The following is a 24560-nucleotide window of genomic DNA, read 5'->3' as shown; positions in this document are numbered from 1 at the left end:
AGAGAGAATCCCAATCAGGCTTCATGCTCTCTGTGGCTCAGGGCTTGATCCCATGACCGTGAGATCACTACCTGAGCCAATATTAAGAGTCCCACGCGTAACCACCTGAGCCACCGAGGCGCCCTGTGGGATCCATTTTGATTCTCCTTCCCTTATACATGTGTGATTTAGTGGATAAATAATAGAAATAATATTTATATGAATAATTATTCAAATAAGTTTGATTTTTCACAAAATACTTGAGTATCTGTTGGAATCGAGGCATTGTGTAAGTAGTGAGGAAAAAGTAATGAAGAGAAATCTTCCCTTTCCCTCAAAAAGTTTAGTTTTGGAGGAGACGGATAAGAGAACACAGATTTCAGCACTATGTAGTCAACGCTATGACAGTTAAACGCAGAGCGCCAGAAGACCACCTAGCCCATTCTCGGGATTCTGGGAGGGCTCCAGAGTGATTTTGTGGTAGTATACGTTCGAAAGACACATAGGAGCTGGCTGGGTAGAGGAAGAAGGAGGGAGTGGGGAAGAGCATTTGGCCTGAGGAAACAATATGTAGGAAGGCCCAGAAGTGAGACAGAGTGGGCTTGCATGCTCTTAGTTTTCTTTATGAACAACTGTGGAGAAGCATACTGTTTTAATTCTTTTAAGCCTAATTAATTAGTATAACAGCATTATACAAATTTCTGTTGTGTTAAGCAACTGGAATTTTGGGGTTTATTTTATTCACTGCAGTAACTAGGGTCACCTTCAGTATTGTATGAATAATGAAGGTAGTATCCAAAGTTGAAACAAAAAATTGGTGTTAAGGATAATTTTTTTTTTAACGTTTATTTATTTTTGAGACAGAGAGAGACAGAACATGAACGGGGGAGGGTCAGAGAGAGAGGGAGACACAGAATGTGAAACAGGCTTCAGGCTCTGAGCTGTCAGCACAGAGCCCCGACGTGGGGCTTGAACTCACGGACCGCGAGATTGCGACCTGAGCCGAAGTCGGACGCTTAACCGACTGAGCCACCCAGGCACCCCTAGGATAGTTTTTTAAGTAACAGTAGATGAACTAAAATGGATCACCTGAGTATTAGAAGATGGAGAGAGAACATGGCGATGGGAGGTGGTAAGTGAACTGTAGTTCCATCTGAAAATATCAGAAAATCAATAATGTTTAAAGTTGGTAAGTCAATATGGTGATAATAAATACTTAGAAATAGGGAATAATCCAGAGAACCCAAACCAGAAAAAGTTAAAAGTAGTTGAATATAGGGAAGGGGAGGGGTGGATCAGAGGACTGTTTAATTATAGTCTCTGCTATGTTGTTTTGTTTTTGAACACTATAAATATATTATGTTGATGAAAAAAATGAAAGAATGGCTAAAATTCAGAAGAGTGATTATACTGTTGTTGGGGAGATATCCTCCATATTGGAGTAACTGGTACAGGTGAAAGCATAAAATGGTGTAGCCACTCTGGTAAAAAATTTGGCAGATTCTGATGAATTTATACATATACCTATTGTATGAGCCAGCAGTTCCGTTTGTAGGTGTATATATCCAAGAAAAATAACACCTATGCGTGTAGGATACTTGTAAAGAATGTTCCTAACAGCTTTGTTCATAATAGCCCCAATCAAAAAATAACTCAAATGTCCATCAATAGGAAAATGAATAAACAGTTTATAGTATATCTATAGAAGATTACTACTCAACTGGAAAAAAGAAAACTGATACAGTAACATGGATAAATCTCAGAAATGTTAAGTTGGATAAAAGAAACCAGACTCAAAAGAATACGTATGCGTATGATCTCATTTTATGAAATTCAGGAATGATAGAAATACCTATTGTGATAGAAATCGGACTGTGGTTGCTTGGAGTTGGGGGAAGGGTTGAGTGGAAAGGGGCTCATGGGAACTTTATGGCGTGATGGAAATATTCTGTCTTGATCTGGTTGATGGTTAAATAGCTGTATTTGTTTGTCAGAATTCAAGCTGATCGCTTAAGAGTTATGCATTTTACTGTAAGTAAATCATCCCTCAATAAAATACTAGTAGTCTAAAAAACACAAAATAAAAGCTACAGAGTTTGAGGCATTACAGGAACAAAAGAAGTCTAATATGGTTGGGTCGAGAGGAAGAGCTGGAGGTAGGAATGTTAGTGTTACGCGGGGGCCATCTCGAATGACTTTGTAAATTACTAAGACTTATCCTAAGAATATCAGGAAGCCATTGAAGGTTTTTAAGAGAGACAGTATTAAGTTCGATTTTAAAACCATCCTTGCCTTCTCAGTGCACTGGAGAGGGGCAAGAATGGACATAGGGAGACTTGTTAAGAAGCTTTTGCTGAAGCCAAAATGAAAGATGATAGTGGTTTGTATTGGAGTGTAATAAAGGGGTTGGAGGAAGCAGACATTTAGTGATGGGGAATGCAAGAGAAGACAAGGCTGACCACGTTGTTTTTCTCTTGATCAGCTAGGTGGTTGATGGCATGATATACTGAGCAGAAGAGCAGAGGTAGGCAAGAGGTGCAGAGGTTAGGGGAAGATGGTGACCTGATTTCACAGATTTGATTGCTTAGTTTTGGGAAAGATACAAAAGATGATATAATAGTAATATAGTTAGAAGTATAATAAGACTAAAATTTCAAGGAATTATTACAGTCTAAATTATTATTTCTTTCTTTCTGCTCAAGCTGTTCATTACCCTTCTCTTTTCTCTTCAGACATACATGATTTGCCATTCATAGTCTATACAAAATACAACCACTTAAAAAAAAAGATAGTTTATACAAATAGAAAAGAGGAAGTTGGGTGGTTTTATTCAAGAGAATGGTTTTCCAGGTAACTCTCCATATTTAATTAAAAAAAATTTTAGTGTAGGGGCGCCTGGGTGGCGCAGTCGGTTGAGCGTCCGACTTCAGCCAGGTCACTATCTCGCGGTCCGTGGGTTCGAGCCCCGCGTCGGGCTCTGGGCTGATGGCTCAGAGCCTGGAGCCTGTTTCCGATTCTGTGTCTCCCTCTCTCTCTCTGCCCCTCCCCTGTTCATGCTCTGTCTCTCTCTGTCCCAAAAATAAATAAACGTTGAAAAAAAAATTAAAAAAAAAATTTTAGTGTTTATTTTTGAGAGAGAGAGAGAGAGAGAGAGAGAGAGACAGTGTGAGCAGGGGCAGGGGAGGGGCAGAGAGAGAGGGAGACACAGAATTCAAAGCAGGCTCCAGGCTTCGCACTGTCAGCACAGAGCCTGACGTGGGGCTTGAACTCATGAACTGTGAGCTCATGACCTGAGCTGAAGTCAGAGGCTTAACTGACTGAGCCACCCAGTCGCCCCTCCATATTTAATTTAATAGTCAACCATAGAGTATTGAAGTTATCAGACTCCCTTATGGGAGGGACTACAAAGAGCCCAGTGCTATTATATTCTTTTCTAAATATTGAGATATAATTCACATACCATAAAACACATCATTTTAAAGTGCACAGTTCATTGATTTTTAGTATATTCACACAGTTGTGCAACCATCACTACTGTCTCATTCCAGAACATTTTCATTATACCATAAAGAAAACTTGCGCCTCCCAGTGGTAGTCATTTCCCTTCCCCCATTCCTCTCAGCCCTGGCAACCACTAATCTACTTTCTGTCTTTATGGATTTGCCTGTATTCTTTCTATATTAGCCTATCTCCATTATCATCATAGCTCATCATTCTATAGTCCAGAAATTCTCAAACTTCATGGGCCTACATATGACCTGGAGATCCTATTCAAAGACAGCAATATATGACCTGGTTCTCTCCCTCACTGAGCTTATATGTGGTCATATGCTGGTTAGGTGAGATAAGACACATTTTTGAGTATAGTAAATGCTACCAGGTTGTGAATGAATCCATTCTGAAGGAATGGTAGAGTAAGTGGAGTGAGGCCACTTTGGTCATGGTGTTCTCAAAGTTTCACAGGTAAGAAAGTAGTTAAGATGGACTTTAAAGGATGAGGAGTGTGGGGAGGACAGGAAAGCATTCTAACAGTAAGTGGGGAAATAAGGTAGTCAGTGGAAAGGAGGGGGTGGCAGGGGTCTGGGTGGTCAGTTACTAATTCTGAAAGACTAGTAGAGTAGTAAGTGGAGTGAGGCTACTTTGGACATGGGGTTCTCAAAGTTTCATAGATAATATTAGTATTAGATTATCATTAATCACAACTCAACCAAATGTTTTCTATATCTAAGTTGACTTTTATCATGTGTTTTTATATCCTTCATGAGAAATTGTCTTCTATAACATAATTCTATCTTATATGGTTCTGCCTTTCCTGCTTACTTAAAAGTTCATATTGTTTAAACTCAGTATTATATTGTTGACCTGTAATATGGTTATTAATACTTTTCAGATATGCCATGTAGTAATGGCTATCCTTTCCAGCTTGATATTTTAGGGAAAAAATGGCATCTGATTTAATTTATATCAGAGTACCTTGTAGACTTTATGGTTTTATGCTAATACTTTAGCATAAAATATTGTTATTAACCTTTTCATATGTTCCATGTTACTATTTTGTTTTAATTTTTTTTTAACATTTATTTATTTTTGAGTGAGAGAGAGAGACAAAGCACAAGCAGGGGAGGGACAGAGAGAGAGGGAGACAGAGAATCAGAGTCAGGCTCCAGGCTCTGAGCTGTCAGCACAGAGCCCAATGTGGGCTTGAACCCACGAACATATCATGACGCTGAAGTTGGATGCTTAACTGATTGAGCCACCCAGGCGCCCCAACCATGTTACTATTTAGAACATGCAAGTAAATATTTGCTCTATAGCAAAAAGATTGCCATCAGTGGACTTTGTTCCTTCTAAGTCTTTGTTTTAGGGATCTGAAGAGCGTCATTCTTTGTGGCAAGATATATTTTGGAAGTGTATAGTGCTCTTTCTTTTTCACTTAAGTATAAACTGTTTGCTATAAGCAAATATATAGTTCTTTATTAACATAGATAAAATAAACTTAAGCCACTAGTTGAAAACATTTTTCTTGGGGCACCTGGCTGGCTCAGTTGGTTAAGCCTCCGACTCTTGGTTTCATCTCAGGTCATGATCTCCCGGTTGGTGGGTTCAAGCCCCCAGTCATGCTCTGCACTGATGACGAGGAGCCTGCTCTGGATTTTCTGTCTCCCTCTCTTCCTGCCCGCACCCTCCCCCCTCAAAAATAAACATTAAACCAACAACAACAACAAATTTTTTCTTGATTACCCAATAAAGATAAGATTTAAGGAAAACACCCACTTCAATAGCTTTCATTAGGTAGGGAACATATTCAGGTTTTACCTGTTATGAGTTATTACTTAATCAATTCCCCCAGCACAATTTTCTTCAGGCTAGAGTTGAAAGAATACTTTACTTTGATTCTGAGGGCTTTCCAAAATTATGAATGGGAATGGCTTTTTAATAGTTTTCCCCTACATCTTTGTCCTTTTCTTCTTTAACTCTTGGAAGAAGGATCTGATTACAGCTGTTTACTCAAAACAGCTGGCATCAATTGCCTTCTCTACTACTCTCCTATTATCTCCTAAAATGTCTCCTACTACCTTCCCTACCATGTACAGGAAGAAAAAGGTGTATGAAGCTCTGTTGCAGCATGATTATAATAGTTGCAATGTGAAATATTCGGGTACTCTTCCCACCCCCCTTTTCTCTTTACTTTTTCTTTACCTCATTGTTCTTTGAAGCTACTGGTGTTTTAAAATGGTATTAAAATATTGTTCCCATAGCAACACCTTACCAATTTCTTATGGCAAACACTGTGTCTTTCACAAGTTGGGTTGAGAAAGAGAAATGCTTTCAGGAAGAGTTTATTTATAAAATCAAGCCAACAGAACATAACTGTTTATTTTTAAAAAAGCATTTTAAGCAGACTGTAACAGAGGATTTTACACATCGACGTAAAGTGAGCTTCCCAGTGGGTTTCTTGCTTATGTAAAAGTTCAGGTTTGAATTTGTATTAAATTGACATTTGCCCCTCATAATTAGACTTGAACAGCTTAAATAAAAAACGGAAATCCTTCAAAATTCCAGTTAAATAATTTTTAAGTTCTTCTTAATGCAAGACTTGTACCCAGAAGTTTGTCTGCTGCTTATAAGATTGTTTGAGCCAAGAGCAATGCCCATAATACTCTTGTAATGATTTTCCAACCTCTTAGGCGGCATGGTAGATTTTGTTCAGGATCTATACCTCTGATTTCTTTTCTTTTTTCTTCTAATTTGTGTGTGCATGTGTCTGCCCATTTGTAAAAGCGATGTCAAGTAATTTTAAGTATTTTTTACTAAAATGTTTTTTTAATGTTTATTTTTGAGAGAGAGAGAGAGAAAAAGAGAGAGAGAAAAAGAGAGAGAGAGAGAGAGAGAGAGAGAGAGAGAGAGAGAGAGACACCAAGTGTGAGCAGGGGAGGGGCAGAAAGATGGAGACACAGAATCTGAAGCAGGCTCCAGGCTCCGAGCTGTCAGCACAGAGCCCGATGCAGGGCTCAAACTCGTGAACAGTGAGATCATGCCCTGAACTGAAGTCAGACATTTAACTGACTGAGCCACCCAGGTGCCCCTTAAATATTTTTACATTTAAATTTTATAAAATTAGATCATCCATTTTAAGCTGCTTCTTACTATCTGTTGACTTTTGGTGATACTCCGTTTCATCTCAGCATTTAATTCATTATTTTTTGAAGAAGGTTTAGGGAAGACATCATGTTTATAAAATTATTAAATCCATGTTTTCCTCTTCTAGTTACTTTAGTTTTCTTTTTTTTTAAGTTTTTATTTAAATTCAGTTGACATACAGTGTATGTTTCATGTATACAGTACAGTGATTCAGCACTTCCGTACATCACCCAGTGCTCATCACAAGTGCCCTCCTTAATCCCTATCCCCTGTTCCCCCCATTACCCCCACACCTCCCATCTGGTAACCATTAGTTTGTTCTCTGTAATTAAGAGTCTGTTTCTTGGTTTGCCTCCCTCTTTTTTTCCCCTTTGCTCATTTGTTTTGTTTGTTAATTTCCACATATGAGTGAAGTCATATGATATTTGTCTTTTTCTGACTTACTTAACACTATATTCTCTAATTACTTTTCTTGCTGTAAATTTGGTTTAATTCTTATTAACTGAGAATTTTTGGCTTTTTCAAAATTCCAAAAGCATATGTTCTAGTTTGGCTACCGTTCTCTTTCCATTCTCTTGCTGGAATTTTTGAAAGGTTTGAATCCATAAGAAATCCTTTGAAGCCACCGTAGATTATATTTTTGGAGGTATAGATACATTTATGGAGGTTGTATTTAATGTACTTCAATTACTGGTTCATTCAATAAATTCCATATGTGTAGATATAATAGTGAAAAACAACACTGAGAGTAATAATTCTGTCCTGATGGAGTTTACAAAGTGGATTTCAGCTGGAGACTTACTATTTTGAATACTTTTTGTGAATACCCTTTGCCTTTGCTCACTTGGCTCTCTATTCATATCTCTATATTTCACAGTGCCAATTTGGAAGACCCCACTGGCTGATACCTTCTTCATGTCTGTATAATTTAGAATTCTGGGGGATTTCATATATTTCATTTTCTAGCTAGATGTCTATATATTAGTACTTTCTGATGTTGCACTATAGTTTCAGTCATATTTAATTCAGGCACAGAAACCAAAACTTAATCTTATCTAACTATGTATCTTCTCTGATGCCTTTTTTTGTAATAGCTCAAGATGTACCCAACTTGATTACCAAACCTTGTTAATTTTTCTCTCAAAAAGTTTTTCCTCTTCACCTTTCTCATTTTATTTTTACTGCCTTCATCTAAGCCCTCTTTGTGCCTAAACTTTAGCAGCAGAGTATTCTCCCTTCTTGCCTGTCCTGGCCTCAACACAGCCACTGGATTAGTCTTCTTAAACTGTAGATGTGATCGTATCCCTTCCCTACTCCACAGTGGAACAAGAACCATATGTTGTTAAGATTTGGGGAGGAGGAAGGGATGGGCAACCCAACTTTGTTGTGCCTGAGGATCAGCAGGCCAGTGGTTGGTCATGCTTTTTTTTTTTTTTAATGTTTGTTTATTTTTGAGAGAGAGTGGGGGGGAGGGGCAGAGAGAGACACAGAATCTGAAGCAGGCTCCAAGCTCCAAGGTGTCAGCACAGAGCCTGAACCGTGAGGTGATGACGTGAGCCAAAGTCAGAATCTCAACCAACTGAGCCATAGCCACCCCAGGTTAGTGATGCTTTTCAGTCCTCACCAAGTTATGTACTTGTTTGTTTGTTTTTTTCTTTAAGTTTATTTATTTATTTTGAGAGAGAGAGAGAGGGGCAGGGAGGAGCAGAAAGAGAGGGAGAGAGAATCATAAGGAGGCTCTGTGCTGTCAGCGCTGGGTCCATCACGGGGCTCTATCCTGTGAACTGTGAGATCATGACCTGAGCCCAAATCAAGAGTTGGATGCTTAACCGAGTCACCCAGACACCCCAGTACTTGTTTCTTTGATGTGTGTTTTTTCTTTTTCTCTCTTTATTTCCAGACACTAGAACAGATAGGAATCTTCTGGATAATTGAGCTAGATGGGTTATTTCCGAACCAGTTTCTATTGCCTTGAGTCCGTGATTACACTTTAGTAAGACTTCATTTACTTTTTTGCATTTATAATGGCTAGTTTTTATTATTCTCTTTTAAAACTAGTTTGTTTAGAATGTTTATATATTTTCTAGTCTTTTAGCTTGTGCAGTAAAAGTTCACCATCAATTGTAGACTACATGTAGAAGATATATCAGGTGTTGTTGCACTTTGTTAATCATTCTTTCTAAATAGTGGGAAGAGATTATTCTAATTCTCACAAGGGAAAAGAAATCACAATTTATATAAGCAACTTATCTAGCTTATGACCTATTCATATAATTTCTGTGGGACTTACTTAAGAGTTGAAGCATAAAATACCTTTAATGTCATTTGTGAAAATCAGGAATGGTTAGTGTAAGTTTTGATTTATTTATTTAAATATTTTGGTGGTAGACATAATTTTATCACACTTTTCCAGTCTTTTGTAGATAGGAAGACTAACTTTGTTTAGGTTAAAAACATGCAAGTTTAGAAATGAGATTAACTCCCCCTCTCTTCCCTTGAGATAATTATTCCAGTAAGGATTGTTGCCTAACACCTATTACAAAACTCAGTGGCATAAAACACACTTTTTATTATGCACATAGGTACTATGAGTTTGGAACTCCAAAGGGGCACAGTGAGGGTAAGTTTTCTCAGCTCTTCTGATGATGGGGGTTGCAGTTGAAAAAATTTGAAGGTTGGGATCAACTGTTGGGGGCTGGAATACTTTGGATAAATGTTTGATAATTTTAAAGTTTGTCACTCTCATATCTGGCATCTGGGCTGGGAGGACTTGAAGAGACGAGGGCCATTGACCAGAGTACATACATGTGGCCTTGCTTCTGTGCAACATGGTGGCCTCAGCATAGGCAGATCAAGCTTAAGTGTCAGTGTGAACAAGAAGAAGGTTGCATTGTTTTGTTTTTGGATAAAGCCTCACAAGCTATGCATTTCATATCTGCTGCATTTGGTTGGTTACAAGTGAGGCATATCTGCATCCATATAGACTTCACCTCTTGCTGGGATGGTGGCAATTTCTAGAGAGCATTTGGTCCCAGAGATACTGTTATGGCCATCTTTGGAAGATACATTCTGCCACAGTAGTCAAGTCCGATATTTGCTAGTATTTTTCATTTCAAATGCATATAAATAAATAATAAAAGTAAATAATAAATAATGAATAAATAAGTAAATAAATAATAAATAAAAATAAATAAAAGACCAGGAATTCTTTTTTTTTATTATTGATATATTTTATTTTATTTTATTTTTTATTTTTTAAAATTTACATCCAAATTAGTTAGCATATAGTGCAACAATGATTTCAGGAGTAGATTCCTTAGTGCCCCTTATGCATTTAGCCCATCCCCCTCCCACAACCCCTCCAGTAACCCTCAGTTTGTTCTCCATATTAATGAGTCTCTTCTGTTTTGTCCTCCTCCCTGCTTTTATATTATTTTTGTTTCCCTTCCCTTATGTTTATCTGTTTTATCTCTTAAAGTCCTCATATGAGTGAAGTCATATGATTTTTGTCTTTCTCTGACTAATTTCACTTAGCATAATACCCTCCAGTTCCATCCACGTAGTTGCAAATGGCAAGATTTCATTCTTTTTGATTTCCGAGTAATACTCCATTGTATATGTGTACCACATCTTCTTTATCCATTCATCCATCGGTGGACATTTGGGCTCTTTCCATACTTTGGCTATTGTCGATAGTGCTGCTGTAAACATGGGGGTGCATGCGTCCCTTCAAACAGCACACCTGTATCCCATGGATAAATGCCTAGTGGTGCAATTGCTGGGTCGCAGGGTAGTTCTATTCTTAGTTTTTTGAGGAACCTCCATCCTGTTTTCCAGAGTGGCTACACCAGCTTGCATTCCCACCAACAATGCAAAAGAGATCCTCTTTCTCCACATTCTCGCCAACATCTGTTGTTGCCTGAGTTGTTAATGTTAGCCATTCTGACAGGTGTGAGGTGGTATCTCATCGTGGTTTTGATTTGTATTTCCCTGATGATGAGTGATGTGGAGCATTTTTTCATGTGTCGGTTGGCCATCTGGATGTCTTCTTTGGAGAAGTGTCTGTTCATGTCTTTTGCCCATTTCTTCATTGGATTATTTGTTTTTTTTGGGTGTTGAGTTTGATAAGTTTTTTATAGATTTTGGATACTAACCTTTTATCTGATATGTCATTTGCAAATATCTTCTCCCATTCTGTCGGTTGCCTTTTAGTTTTGCTGCTTGTTTCCTTCACTGTGCAGAAGGAAGTCCCAGTGTAGTCCCAGCCCCTTTATTTTGATGAAGTCCCAGTAGTTCATTTTTGCTTTTGTTTCCCTTGCCTCTGGAGACGTGTCGAGTAAGAAGTTGCTGTGGCTAAGATCAAAGAGGATTTTGTCTGCTTTCTCCTCCGAGGGTTTTGATGACTTCCTGTCTTACATTGAGGTCTTTCATCCATTTTGGGTTTATTTTTGTGTATGGTGTAAGAAAGTAAAGGCCAGGAATTCTTTACCTGTTTACATGAATGGAGTTTAGGACTTTAGGAATCTGTGAACTGGAGGTTGAAAACATGAAAAAAAAAAGATTTTAAAAAGTATATTTGTCTATTACTTTGATGGTTGTCTTTAAAATTTTTTTTAATGTTTATTTATTTTTGAGAGAGAGAGAGAGACAGTGTGTGTGAATAGGGGAGAAGGTGAGAGAGAGAGGGAGACAGAATCTGAAGCAGGCTCCAGGCTCTGGGCTGTCAGCACGGAGCCTGACACAGGGCCCGAACTCATGAACTGCCAGATTGTGACCTGAGCTGAAGTAGGCTGCTCAACTGACTAAGCCACCCAGGCTCCCCTGATGATTGTCTTTTTAAAACCCTTTCCCTGCTTCTTAAAGTCAAAATTGCTTAGGTATTTTTTCTTCTTCTCTTACTTTAAACAAGTATAGTGTGGTGGATCATCAGTGTATCCAGTGAGATTATGTTCAGTTTTCATTGTTGCTGAATGTGGAGACAATGTCAAACAGTGTCCCATTGATAAGAATCAATACAAATTTATCATGCTATCTGTATTAATGCAGAGTCTACATTAAAAAAAAAATTGAAAAGACTAGGAAAGGAAAAAAAGAAAAGAAAAAGTAGGACAAAACTTGGGCATCCTTTGATCTTAGTCTAAAGATTGACTGAGCAGAGATACAAAGCCATGCTTTTTCTCTGGCAAGATTCTTGCTAATGGAATCCTGAAGCCAGCAAAGCTGAAGGAGCCTCTATGTCTGCCCAGCCGGAAACATAGTGGGTAGTGTGAATTCTTTTGACAGGAAGGTGGCTTATTTTGAAAAGTCTTGAACCTTACCTAAATTTGGATTTGCCCCAGCACAAATAAGCCTTATCTTACAAAATCTTGGAAGCAAAAGTAGTGATACGATTGGAGAGGCCTTAGTGGTGCTTTCTGAACTCCTGATGGGTTGTGACCGAGAGCCAAACAATGAAGTCTTCTTTCAGATGACATTGTTCTAGAACCGTTGACATATTGTCCTTGTTTTCTCTCAAATCTAGGTTTTAAAGGAATTAGCAGTTATGTCATTTTCTTGCAGCGTGTAACCAAATGAAACTCTGATGTTTCTTAGTAAAGCTTGTTTCTCTTCTCTGTCCTTGAAGAGCATGCTAATGTCATCAAGATTCTTGCTTTGTGAACCTATTTTGGAAACTGGAAAGACCATTGAGAGATAAAACAGTGAAAAGTGGCTTGCCATCAAAACTGATGGAATACCTGGTAACACATCTGGTTTTGCTGTTTTGATGAAGGAAGAAGCTCCATAGGTCTCTCTGAATCATTGCTTTTACATTAGCATCAAAGACTCTGCCAAAGATCATGAAAGAAGTCTTGTCCGGTGTCCTGAAAGTCACACTTTATCCCAGTCAGGGCCTTGAATCACTGCCTTGTCAAGAGCTTCTCTTGAGAGATGGGAGTGGAATATAAGGTTGTTTTCTGTTGCAGAGAAGTTCATTGATTCTCCAAAGAACAAGTTTCAAAGCATTGCGGAATTCTGATTCCATTTGCTGTTACATAACTTTGTGAATCAGAGTTTTCAGAACACTTGTAGGAATCTACTGGATTGCTAAACCACTCTCTATTCAAGAGAAAAAACTAGTACTCTTCTAATTGAAATCGATTTTTGTGTAATTAATTTTAATTTTCTTAAAATTTTTTTTAATGTTTGTTTTCTTTCCTTCTTTTTTTTTATTTTTTACATTTATTTATTTTTGAGAGACAGAGAGAGACAGAGCACAAGTGGGGGAGGGACAGAGAGAGAGAGGGAGACACAGAATCCGAAGCAGGCTCCAGGCTCCGAGCTGTCAGCACAGAGCCCAACACGGGGCTCCGAGCTCACAAACCGTGAGATCATGACCTTAGCCGAAGTCGGACGCTCAACCGACTGAGCCACCCAGGCGCCCCTAATTTTAATTTTCTTTTAAATTTAATATCCTTCGTCATCTAAGCATCCTTTTTAAGTTGGGAGGGTTTACTATGTTTACATTAATGTGCTTATTCATATATCTCAGTTTATTTCTAATTTTTGTGTTTTGTATGGCTCACGCTTTGATGTTTTTCCCCCTTATTTTCTGACTTCTGAAGTATTGGTTGAGTTTTCTTTATTTCTTTCATTTTTCTGAACTTACGGTTTGAAAACCACATCTTTTTTTTCTAATTTAGCAATTACTCTTAAATTCATGCATTAAAAACAATTTTTTTTTTACATTTATTTTTTATTTTTTATTTTTGGGACAGAGAGAGACAGAGCATGAACAGGGGAGGGGCAGAGAGAGAGGGAGACACAGAATCGGAAACAGGCTCCAGGCTCCGAGCCATCAGCCCAGAGCCTGACGTGGGGCTCTAACTCACAGACCGCGAGATCGTGACCTGGCTGAAGTTGGACGCTTAACCGACTGCGCCACCCAGGCGCCCCAAAAACAATTTTTTTAAACATCTATTTATTGTTGAGAGACTGAGAGGCAGAGCATGAGTGGGGGAGGGGCAGAGAGAAAGGGAGACACAGAATCCGAAGTAGGCTCCAGGCTCTGAGCTGTCAGCACAGAGCCTGACGTGGGGCTCGAACTCAAGAGTTGTGAGATCATGACCTGAGCTAAAGTCGGATGCTCAACTGACTGAGCCACCGAGGTGCCCCTGCATGCATTTTTAAATGCATATTTGACTTAAATTGTCAAATTCACCCAGTTTCCTCCAAGTGGACTTCCTCCAAGAAGGACTTCAAAACTCTAACTCAGCTCTCTCCCTCCTCTTGTTTCTGTTATTGTTTTTACTTACCCTGTCTTCTCCCCACCCAAACTTTGTACATTTTAGGTTTTCTTTACATTCAGAATTTATTTAGATTTACTTATATGACTCTTCTTTTTTTTTTGCATATTCTCCTTATTGAGGTATGCTTTTAGTGGTTCTTTCAGCAAGGGCTTGTTTGACCAATTTTTTTTTACCTTTGGCTGGAAATGTCTATCTTGCCCTCACTTTTAAAATGTAATTTAGGTAGATAAAGAATTAGAAATCAGTTTTTTCAGCACTTTGAAGATTTCTCCATGGTCGTCTGGCCTTGGTTTGGGCTGATGTCATGTCTGCTATCAGCGTAATGGTTTTGCCTTTCTGGGTCGTCCATTTTCTCTCTGGTTTTAGGGTTTTCCCTTTGCCTTTGACATGTCCTGCACACTGCACAACACTGGGCCCAGGACATTGAGCACGCTCGTTTACTGCTTCTCCAGCCAGGGCACAGCATTTCTGGTCCTCTTTTCACTGACTTCTCATTGAAGTGGCTCCTGGGCTCTGGGTTCTGCGGAGGCGCTGGTCCCAGTACCCCGGTTTTAGACACCTAAGATGTCGTCTTCCTTTTTCCCGTGGGGATTTAGAACCCCAGCTCCTAGGGCCCGTATCCAGGTCTCAGTTCAACATGGGGTGTACAGCAGCTTGTCCTTTTGGCTCTGATTCGATTTTTCTCTGTGTTCTTGGCTCCTGGGAATCTTCCTTTTTGTCTTTTCAGAATCCCTGTTTAACATGTGTTTAACAGTCGGAAACAAAAAGTGAGAGAATCTTGAAAACAGGACATTTATTTCTCCATCTCGGGAGATTTCCAGAGTGCTATTATAAATGTTAGTTGGAGTGTGTAATAGGTCCAAAGCTCTAAATTCTTACTGACTGATTGCTTTATTCAACCAAAAGATTAAAAGTGCTATTTTGATAATAGTTAGCCCTTGCAGACTGATATCTTCCAGCCCCTCCTTCCTGTTTAACCTGAGAAGTCTATCAAAGCCTACAACCATCCTAAGCATGTTCAAATAATGGCTGGCTAACTCTCCTAGAAAGATTCTTTAATACTTCTTTAAATGAATCTTTGTATAGAAAGACTCTTTGCCGTGATCTAAGGTAGTGGTTCTCAGAGTGTGGTTCCTGAATCCTCAGTGCCAGCATTACCCGGGATTACACGGTATACGTCATTCCCTTGTTCATTAGATATTCTTCTTTGTCGTGCTTTTTATTTATTTTAAAAAATGTTACTTTGAGAGAGAGAGAGAGAGAGAGAGAGCATGAGCAGGGGAGGGGCAGAGAGAGAGAGAGAGGGAGAGAGAGAATCCCAGGCAGGCTCCACACTCAGTGTAGAGTCCTGCACAGGGCTCAGTGTCACGACTGCAAGATCACAACCCAAGCTGATATCAAGAGTTGGGTACTTAACTTACTGAGCCACCTAGGTGCCTCTGTCATGCTTTTTTTTTTTTTTTAAGTTTATGTATTTATTTATTTTGAGAGAGAGAGAGAGAGCGAGCAGGGGAGGGGCAGAGAGAGAGAGAGAGGGAGAGAAAGAGAATCCCAAGCAGGTTTCACTCTATCAGCATAGAACCCTACACAAGGCTCAATCTCAGGAACCATGAGATCATGACCTGAGCTGAAATCAATAATCAGTTGCTAAACTGACTCAGCCCCCATGGTGCCCCTCCCCCATCATGTTTTTTAAATTCAAGTTTGATAAAATGTATGAGCTCATAGGTTTTCCAGTGATGGACACTTTTTATAAATGGATGAAGTATGAATTTTATGACTTGATTTATTTTTTTATACAGAGAGTACTTATTAATTCTCTGGTATAATACCATGTTACACACTCTTATAAAAATGATAACATATGTTGTTTTATCTGTGATTTCCTTATACTTGAGCATCCTTTATTTAAAAAAAGTTCCTTAAAAAAATAAATTTAAAAAAAAGTTCTTAAAAGTTGAGTGTTGGGGCGCCTGGGTGGCTTAGTCGGTTGAACATCCGACTTTTGATTGTGGCTGAGGTCATGATCTCATGGTTCCTGAGTTCGAGTCCTGCATTGGCCTCTGCACTGACAGCTCAGAGCCTGATTGGGATTCTCTGTCTTCCTCTCTCTCTGCGCCCCCCCGCCCGATCTCAAAAATAAATAAACATTAAAAAACAACAAAAAAATTAAATGGTAGATGTGGAATTAAGGAAATGTTTTACATCTGTAAATTAATTATTTTTTTTCATAATCTGGCTATCTGAAAGCTCAGAAAAGTTACGGCATTATTTATGTAACTCTTTTTAATGGTCCCCATGGATTTAAAACACAATTAGCATTGTTGCATTTCCTTCCATAGAGAAAATGTATGCTTTTTAAATAAATATAATATGTTTTTGTTCATGAAGAATGTCATTGAGTAGTGCCAACTATTTTAGGATACTAAAATAAAAATATTTACAATCCAAAAATACTTTAAGATTATTCTTAGGAAGATGTTCCATTGTTTTTAGTCTATTACTTAATCACATAAAAGTACTGTGAAAAGCAAACTACATGGCATTTCAGGGTTCAGAGATTTGATTGGATCATCTAAATACAGTTTTTGCCAAGGAATTGAACACACGAAATGAATGGTAGCACCATCGTGAAGATTTTCAATACTCATTAGAATTATAATTAATTAAGTACTTTAAATTTTTTTTAATTTTTATTATTTTTTTTAAAGTTTATTTTTGAGAGAGAGCGAGAGAGAGCAGGGGAAGGGCAGAGGAAGAGGGAGAGAGAGAATCCCAGGCAGGCCCTACACCATTAGTGTGGAAACGAGATGCAGGGCTCATGAAATGTGAGATCATGACCTAAGCTGAAACCAAGAGTTGGGCCCTTAACCGACTGAGCCACCCGGGCACCCCTTAATTAAGTAATTTAACAAAGCCCACGCGGTGCCTTGTATATAGGAGTATTCAGAAAATGTTGGCTGAGTTTAATTAGTTAAACTAATAACATAATGTTGCCTTTTTTTTACTTAGTAAGCTACTCTGAGATATGTTAGATCTTGTGAACTGGTCCTCAGTGCCCCAGAAGGCATTTGTAAGATGTAAGCTTGGTGAAGGGTGAAGAAAGTATTAAATATTAGAGGAAAGCAGGAAATATCCTACCAAATTATTGATAAAGCCAGTCTGTAGACCTGAAGAATTAAAGAAAAGATAGTTGCTTAATAGATTTAAAAATGAATATTCACCAAAAAAGACAACTTAATTTAAAAATGGACAAAGGATTTGAATAGACATTTCTTCCAGGGAGCTTTTCACATGGCCAATAAGCACATGAATAGATGTTGAACATCATTAGTTATAAGGAAATTAAAAGCCATAATGAGATACTACTTCTTATCCACTAGAATGGCAATAATAATAATAATAATAAAAAGAAAATAACAGCTGTTGATGATGATGTGGAGAATTGGGACCTTCATATATTGCTGGTAGAAACCTAAAATAGTGTAGATGCTGTGAAAAAAACATTTTTGTGGTTCCTCAAAAAGTTAAACATAGAATTACCATATGACCCAGCAACTCTACTCCTATAGGTAAATACCCAAGAGAACTGAAAACAGGTGTTCCAACAAAAGCTTGTGCACAAATATTTGTAGCAGTACCATTCATAATAGCCAAAAAAGAGATACAACCCAGATGTCCATCAGCTGATGCGTGGATAAACAAAATGTGGTTTATCCATACAATAGAATGTAATTCAGCCATAAAAAGGAGCAAAGTAGTGATGATACTTGCTACAATATGGGTGAACCTTAATAATATATTAAGTGAAAGAAACCAGATACAAAAAGCTACATATTGTGTGATTGCATTTATAAGAAATGATAAGAATAGATGAATCTGTAGAGACAGAAAGCAGATTAATGGTTGCCAGGGGCTGGGATGAGCAAGGAATGAGGAGTAGTGGCTCAATGGGTATCGGGTTTCTTTTTGAGATGGTGAAAGTTTTCTGGAATTAGTGGTGCTGTTTGTACAACATTATGGTTATATTGGAAGTCACTGAATTTAAACTTGAAACTGGTAAAGTTTATATTCTAGGAATTTTAGCTCAGTAAAAAAAAGAATATTCAGTATGATTGTAATTCTTATCTTCGTGAATATTACCAAAGTAAAAATTTTAAACTCTAAGGAAACTGTATTTCCATGTTTGTTATTTTCTGCTTAGAAAAATCACAAACCATTACGTTAGGTGAAAATATATTTGAAGTCAAATAAGTATTCTTTAGAGCAGGTTTCAGTAAAAGATATATGTGTTTTGGGCCTCATTCAGAGGAGTGTTGCTAGGTAGAATAAAACAGTACAAGGCAGTCTCATGCCGGGCACTGTGCCTCGTATGTTCTTAACTGGCTGGCCCTCTTTTCAGTCACGGGCAGTATGTCTCAACCTCGTACACTTCCTTGCCATCTCATTCGAGATCTGCTTGACTTCTTACTGTTGTGAGCTTCACGCGTGCCTTTCTGACAAAACAACAACAACAAACAAACAAATGAACCCCCCCCCAAACAAAACCCCACAAAGCTGTATTCTGCTCAGTTAGCATTCATAGGCTCTCTATTTTTAACCTGCTCCTTCAATGACACTGTTTCCAGCCATTTTAGATAAGCACCTTGTTTATCTTGCTTTCCCACGGTGGTGGTCAGTTACCTAGATCCTTTTATGTTTCGGCATCCTCACGTCTTCGACCTTACCAAAGAAACCTGGACAGCAAAGACCCCAAAGACAGGAACAAGGAGGAAGGGCGAATGAGAGCTAATGAAGCAAAGGCCCTGTCTTCTTCTTTAATATTTACTAATTTTTGAGAGAGAGAATGCGAGTGACAGAGAGAGAGGGAGACAGAGGATCTGAGGTGGGCCTGCACTGACAGCAGAGAGCCTGATGTGGGGGCTTAAACTCACAAACCATAAGATCATGACCTGAATGAAAGTAAATTTATGTTTTTACTCAATGTAGAACATGTAAGCTGTCTTAAGAGTAGTATTTCTTTACCAAAATATATTCCACAGAATAGTAGTCCCTGGAAATAATACTAGAAGCTCTGCTTTCGAAGGGGGAGCATCCTCTGGTCAAATGTATTTAGAAAAAGCTGCTTATCCCCTCTTGGAGGTCCATAGCATACCTTAGCCTGCTTAGTACTCTGAAATGTAGTAGTCAAGAAACTCATTTGACTCAGCATTTCCAAACTTATTTGAGCCCAGAGCTTTTGGTGGGGAGGGAAGTGACAGCATAGCTATTAATATCTTACATAATAACATCAGTTGGGAAGACACTGTCTTAGAGCATTGTAAATTTGTGCAACTGAGTTTTTTTTTTTTTTAAAGTAGCTATTTTTATATGTATGCATGTACATATTTTAATTCTAGTTAACATATAGTTATATGATTTTTTTTGTTTTTAATTCCAAAAAGGAGCTACTTTTACCAGCTAGTACCAAAAACTACCTGATGTTCATATGTTCTATTTAATATACATTATATGCATGTAGTTATCCTATAAATTCTCAAGGTAGACCTCATTTTTTTTCCCTTACAAGTGTCAGATTGTTGTCTTTCACTGATTTTCTTGCTCCTTCTTATTTAATCAGATCAAAATATTGTTTTGAAGGGTGACTAAAGTACTTAGAGCATTTTCAGTTTTATTTTTATTTTATTTTTATTTTTTTTTAAACTTTTATTAGAGACAGAGTGCAAGCAGGGGTGGGGCAGAGGAGAGAGGGAGACCCAGAATCCAAAGCAGGTTCAGGCTCTGAGCTGTCAGCACAGAGACCGACGTGGGGCTCGAACTCACGAGCTGTGAGATCATGACCTGAGCAGAAGTCGGATGCCACCCAGGTGCCCCAGTTTTAAATGATAAAGAAATAACCTCTGTTAAAGCTGTAGTACAAGTATTTGTTGGGCCTAGTATAAAATTTAAGACTTGTATAATTCAAACACCCTTTGAAATCCAAGTCATGTTTTCATTTAGTAAGAATTTTTGTCGAGACAAGCCCTTTCTTAAAGAAGTAATTAGCCTTGGACATAGAAGGTACAATTAATAAATAAACAATTACTTTGTTAATTCTTCTCTACAGAAAACAGCTGGAACTCAGCATTTATCCATTATTAACATATAAATATGTAGACACTAATTTTATGTATCACAATATATTCCTAAGAAATACATAGTAGGTATCATTACTTCTTTTTTCATTAGGTGTAATTAGTGTAGGATTTTAGCTTTAAAAGGTTTTAGCCTTTTCATGTACTTGAATTTCTTTTATCTATAAAATGCTTCTCATTACATTGTCTTTCTTGTCTTTGAGAACTTTATAGTTTATAATAGATATCATTAATATTCATAAATAATTTGTGAGTTCTTTTATTACAGACAGGATAAGATTAGATTGTTGTGGCTTGCCCCTTTGTTGTGTTGTGTTTGTTTGTTTTTTTTAGGTGCAGTGCTTGAATCTAATGAGGGAAATAAGGCCTATGGCAGGCACTGTGGATTGGATTCCTCTTGCATGTTTTAGGGATGTATTATATTTCCATTTAGACCTGCTCTGCCTTTTGACTGATGACCCAGGTTTCTGTTCAGAGTTGTTTCTACGTGGTTGGCTCCTGATCCCACACAAGTGAGCCACCTCTGGCAGTGATAGAACATGGTGCTTTCAGGGCATCTCCCAGATGAAATAAAGATGACTCCCAGATGAGTTCTTTAAGAACCAGAACAGGTCTTCTCTCACCAAGACAGTCTTGGCACGTTGACAAAGCATCAAGTGGCTTTTTGTTTTTGTTTGAGCTGGCTTTGAGACTAATTTTGTATGCTTAGGAATTAATGTTTTTTCTATTGTATTTGCTTTCTGTAGGCAAGAGCACCTTCTCAAATGGTGTCTTGTACTTTGCATGGTTATATGTGATCTACTAGCTATTCGTCATAATATTTTCAGTTCTGTACATATTTTGTTGTCTGACTTAGAGTGGGTTTGAGAATGAAATTAGAATTGATACTCTAATCTTTTTTTGTGATGATGAATTCCTAAAGTCAAAATCCTATTTGTTTGGAATAATAACACATGCTGATACACAGATATATATATATAAATATATATATAAATATATATATAAATATATATATAAATATATATGTATATATACATATATATGTGTTTATATATATACATATATATGTATGTATATATATATATATATATATACACACACACATATGTATGTGTGTATATACATACATACATACATATATATACACATATCATTAGCAAATAGATAATTGCCCATAGGAAGTTTTATCTTTAATGTTCGTTTTGGTCAGATTCTACTCTTGTATGTATATTTTGATGGTATGTAAAAATTTAAAGAGTAATACAGCTTCTTAAAAAAGGCTTTCTAGCATGATTGTGAGTGAGAACTGTGAATTATAATTCTTGTTTTTTAGTCTTTCCTTTTTTATTCTGTAATTACATGTGGACTGGTATTTTTTTACGTTGAAAATTAGAAAATACCTCTTTCCTTTGTACTTCAAAGAAATTGCATTGCCATGAATAAAGATCTCATGTAAAGTCTAGTTGCTGTTTACGTAATAAATTTGTGACAGTCTACTATTTCTTGCTTAATATAATCTGACGCTTTGCCAAGGCAGACCTTTCTAGGTTCGTTATTTCTCTCTCTCTCTCTTCCTTCCTTCCTTCCTTCCTTCCTTCCTTCCTTCCTTCCTTCCCTTCCCTTCCCTTCCCTTCCCTTCCCTTCCCTTCCCTTCCCTTCCCTTCCATGTTTATTTTTGAGAGAGAGAGAGAGAGCGAGCGAGAGAGAGCATGAGCAGGGGAGGGGCGGAAAGAGAGGGAGAGAGAGAATCCCTCTGTGCTCACAGTGCAGAGCCCCATGCAGGGCTCAATCTCAGGACCATGAGATCATGACCTGAACCCAAATCAAGAGACCGATGCTCAACTGATTCAGCCACCTAGGCACCCCATAGGTACTTATTTCTTAAGTGGATTCTAATTTCTTTTTTAATGTTTATTCATTTTTGAGAGAGACAGAGCGTGAGTGGGGGAGGGGCAGAGAGAGAGGGAGACAGAGAATCCAAAGCAGGCTCCAGGCTCTGAGCTGTCAGTACAAAGCCCATGTGGGGCTTGAACCCATGAACTGTGAGATCATGGCCTGAGCTAAAGTCAGACACTTAACTGATTGAGCCACCCAGGCACCCCTCTTGAGCAGATTCTAAATGGTAAGGTAGAGAGAGATTGTTGAGATATCAAGTTGTTATTTAAAACTGTTGTAATATCTATGAACTTTAAAAGCTTTAACTTCTGAGTCTGTGGTGGTGATTATTTATTATTTTCACCCTCTTACCAATTTCCTTTGGAAACAACCCAAATGGTAGAATGCAGAAAAATTTGTATCACCTTTGGAAAATTAACAAAGAGTCTCATTCCCAGTATCCTCCTGTTGAAGACCTTTGGTAGGAAACAGTAAAGGTAAGAGCAGGGTGAGGGTACACGTCAGCCTGCAATTTGCCAGCCGGCACATTCAGTGGAAATTTGCCAAGGGGGTTGGTCAGAAAGACTGTTTCTCCTTTTAAGCCTAGTAACATGTCCAGGCTGGGACCTAGGGCTGGAGACAAAAACGGGAACAGTGAAATCAGTAATCAGTAGGTAAAATCTGTATCCTACCCTGGGCGGGGCTGCAGGAGGGAGCTGACTCTTCAGTGTATATCCTGTGTGCTGTAGTTGTAGGGTCAGAGCAGAAGTCACCGTGGAGTATGGTCCTCAGTAGTTAAGTGACTATAGAGGAGTTTCCTACTGCTACCAGCTTCAGGCTGAACGGGGAGACTGCCCTATTCAGATCCGCATGATCTAGTATGATCTAGGCCAGTGCTGTCCAATAGAACTCTGCAATTAGGGAAATGTCTGTGCTGTCCAGTATGGAAGCCACAGTCACAGAACTTCTGAGCACTTGAAATGGAGCTAAGAACTGAATAGCTACCAAAAGCCTTTAAAAATGGCTTTCCTTGGGGTGCCTGGGTGGCTCAGTCAGTTAAGTGTCCAACTTCAGCTCATCATGAGTTCGACCCCCGTGTCGGGCTCTGGGCTGACAGCTCAGAGCCTGGAGCCTGCTTCAGATTCTGTGTTCCCTTTCTCTTTGCCCTTCCTCTGGTCTCTCTCTCTCTCTCTTTCTCTCTCTCTCTCTCTCAAAAATAAACAAACATTAAGAAACATTAAAAAAAAAAAAGGCTTTCCTCTTTTGGTTATTTTTATCTTAAGAAGTTGATCAGACAAAAGCTATTTATCACAGCATTGTTTATAATATCAAACAGCGTATAGAATATTGGAGTAACATAAACGTACTGTTTAAAGCAGTCTATTCCATACTCAGACATTGGATAGTATGCAGCCATTAAAACTGCTGATGTAGATAGACATTTATGTAGCAAAGTGTTTCCCATATGGTAAGTGAAAAGAGAATGGTTACAAAACCATGTGGTTAGCGTGTTGCCATAGTTTTGTGTAAATATTTGAAAGGTGTGTGTGTGTGTGTGTGTGTGTGTGTGTGTGTGTGTGTGTGCATACACACGTACATAGATAAATGGATCTGGAATTTAGGCATTAAAAGATTTATCTTAATCCTCATCCTGCCATTTATTAGCTGTGTGACATTGTGTGAGTTACTTAACCTCTCAGCCCCTTCAGGTTTTCCACTGTAAAAGAGGGATTAAAAATAGTCCCATCTCATTGGGTTATTTTAAAGATTAAATGAAATAATGTGGCTGACTTGCTTAGCTGGGTGACTGTATTATCTGTGATAAGATCATATCAAGCAGCAGCTTTTTCATGGTCATGGTGATCGTTACTGTCATCATATGTAGATGTGCATAGGAGAAAATTTACGAGTCCATAAAAAAATACTAAGAAGTTGTCTTTGGTAGGATTGCAGGTGGTCTGCGTTTTCTTCTTCGTACTTTTCTATGTTTCCTGATTCTGGCATTGCATTTGAACATATAATACATCCATAGTTTTAAAATGCTTAAAACTTTCTGTGTGCCTAAGTAATTAACATAAGATGATACCAGCTACACAAAAAATGACTCATGGTAAGTGGATGACTTCTAACACGGATTTCATCACTGTTATTAGAGGTGCACAACTATTTTTGTGGTTATAGAAAATCTGTAAAATTTAGGCCAATGGAAATATAGTAATGTAATTGAAACACAGTCCTAAATGTAGAACTCTAGTTTTAATCACATTTATATCTGGGAAGACTAAGGCAAGTTATGTTTTAACTTGTGTCCTTCATAATCTGGGCAAAAGGGTACATTAATTCTGTTTGGAAATGGTTTTGTTTGTGATTGCTTATTTCTGGGGTTCAAATTCGGTAGCTCTAATGGTGTTGTAGATTGTTGGCAAAGCTATAGATGTCTAGTTAGGGTATTGCTTTGGTGGATAGCCTCGAATTTTGGATTTTCAAAATTTTTTTGGCAGCAATCTTTTTATATTTCACTTTGCTTCAAACTTACACGATGTGTCAGGTTCTATTTTAGGCTCTGGGGAATGAGATGAGTGAGAAAGGGGGTTCCAGCCCTCAGGTGGCAGTCTGGCCAGGTAGGCAGTTAAACAACTAGAAC

At 38.2% G+C, this 24560-nt stretch overlaps 1 protein-coding gene across 14 annotated transcripts in view; it reads left to right on the top strand.

Moving 5' to 3' along the window:
* Positions 1–24560, top strand: part of CDK19 (cyclin dependent kinase 19) — a 194607-nt gene that overhangs the window by 88096 nt on the left and 81951 nt on the right. Inside the window, exon 1 of one of the 14 annotated variants that reach the window (XM_045057911.1) lies at positions 9204–9241. The exons of the other annotated variants lie outside the window; for them this stretch is intronic. Coding sequence (XP_044913846.1) covers positions 9209–9241 — 33 coding nt within the window. The 5' untranslated portion in view covers positions 9204–9208. Of the gene's footprint in view, positions 1–9203; positions 9242–24560 lie in introns of those variants that run through there. 14 annotated transcript variants of the gene reach the window in all.

The sequence above is a fragment of the Felis catus genome, chromosome B2 (assembly GCF_018350175.1).
Source record: "Felis catus isolate Fca126 chromosome B2, F.catus_Fca126_mat1.0, whole genome shotgun sequence".
Classification (NCBI taxonomy): domain Eukaryota; kingdom Metazoa; phylum Chordata; class Mammalia; order Carnivora; family Felidae; genus Felis; species Felis catus.
Note: the sequence above shows the minus strand (reverse complement) of the source record. Positions and strands in the feature narration are given on the sequence as shown.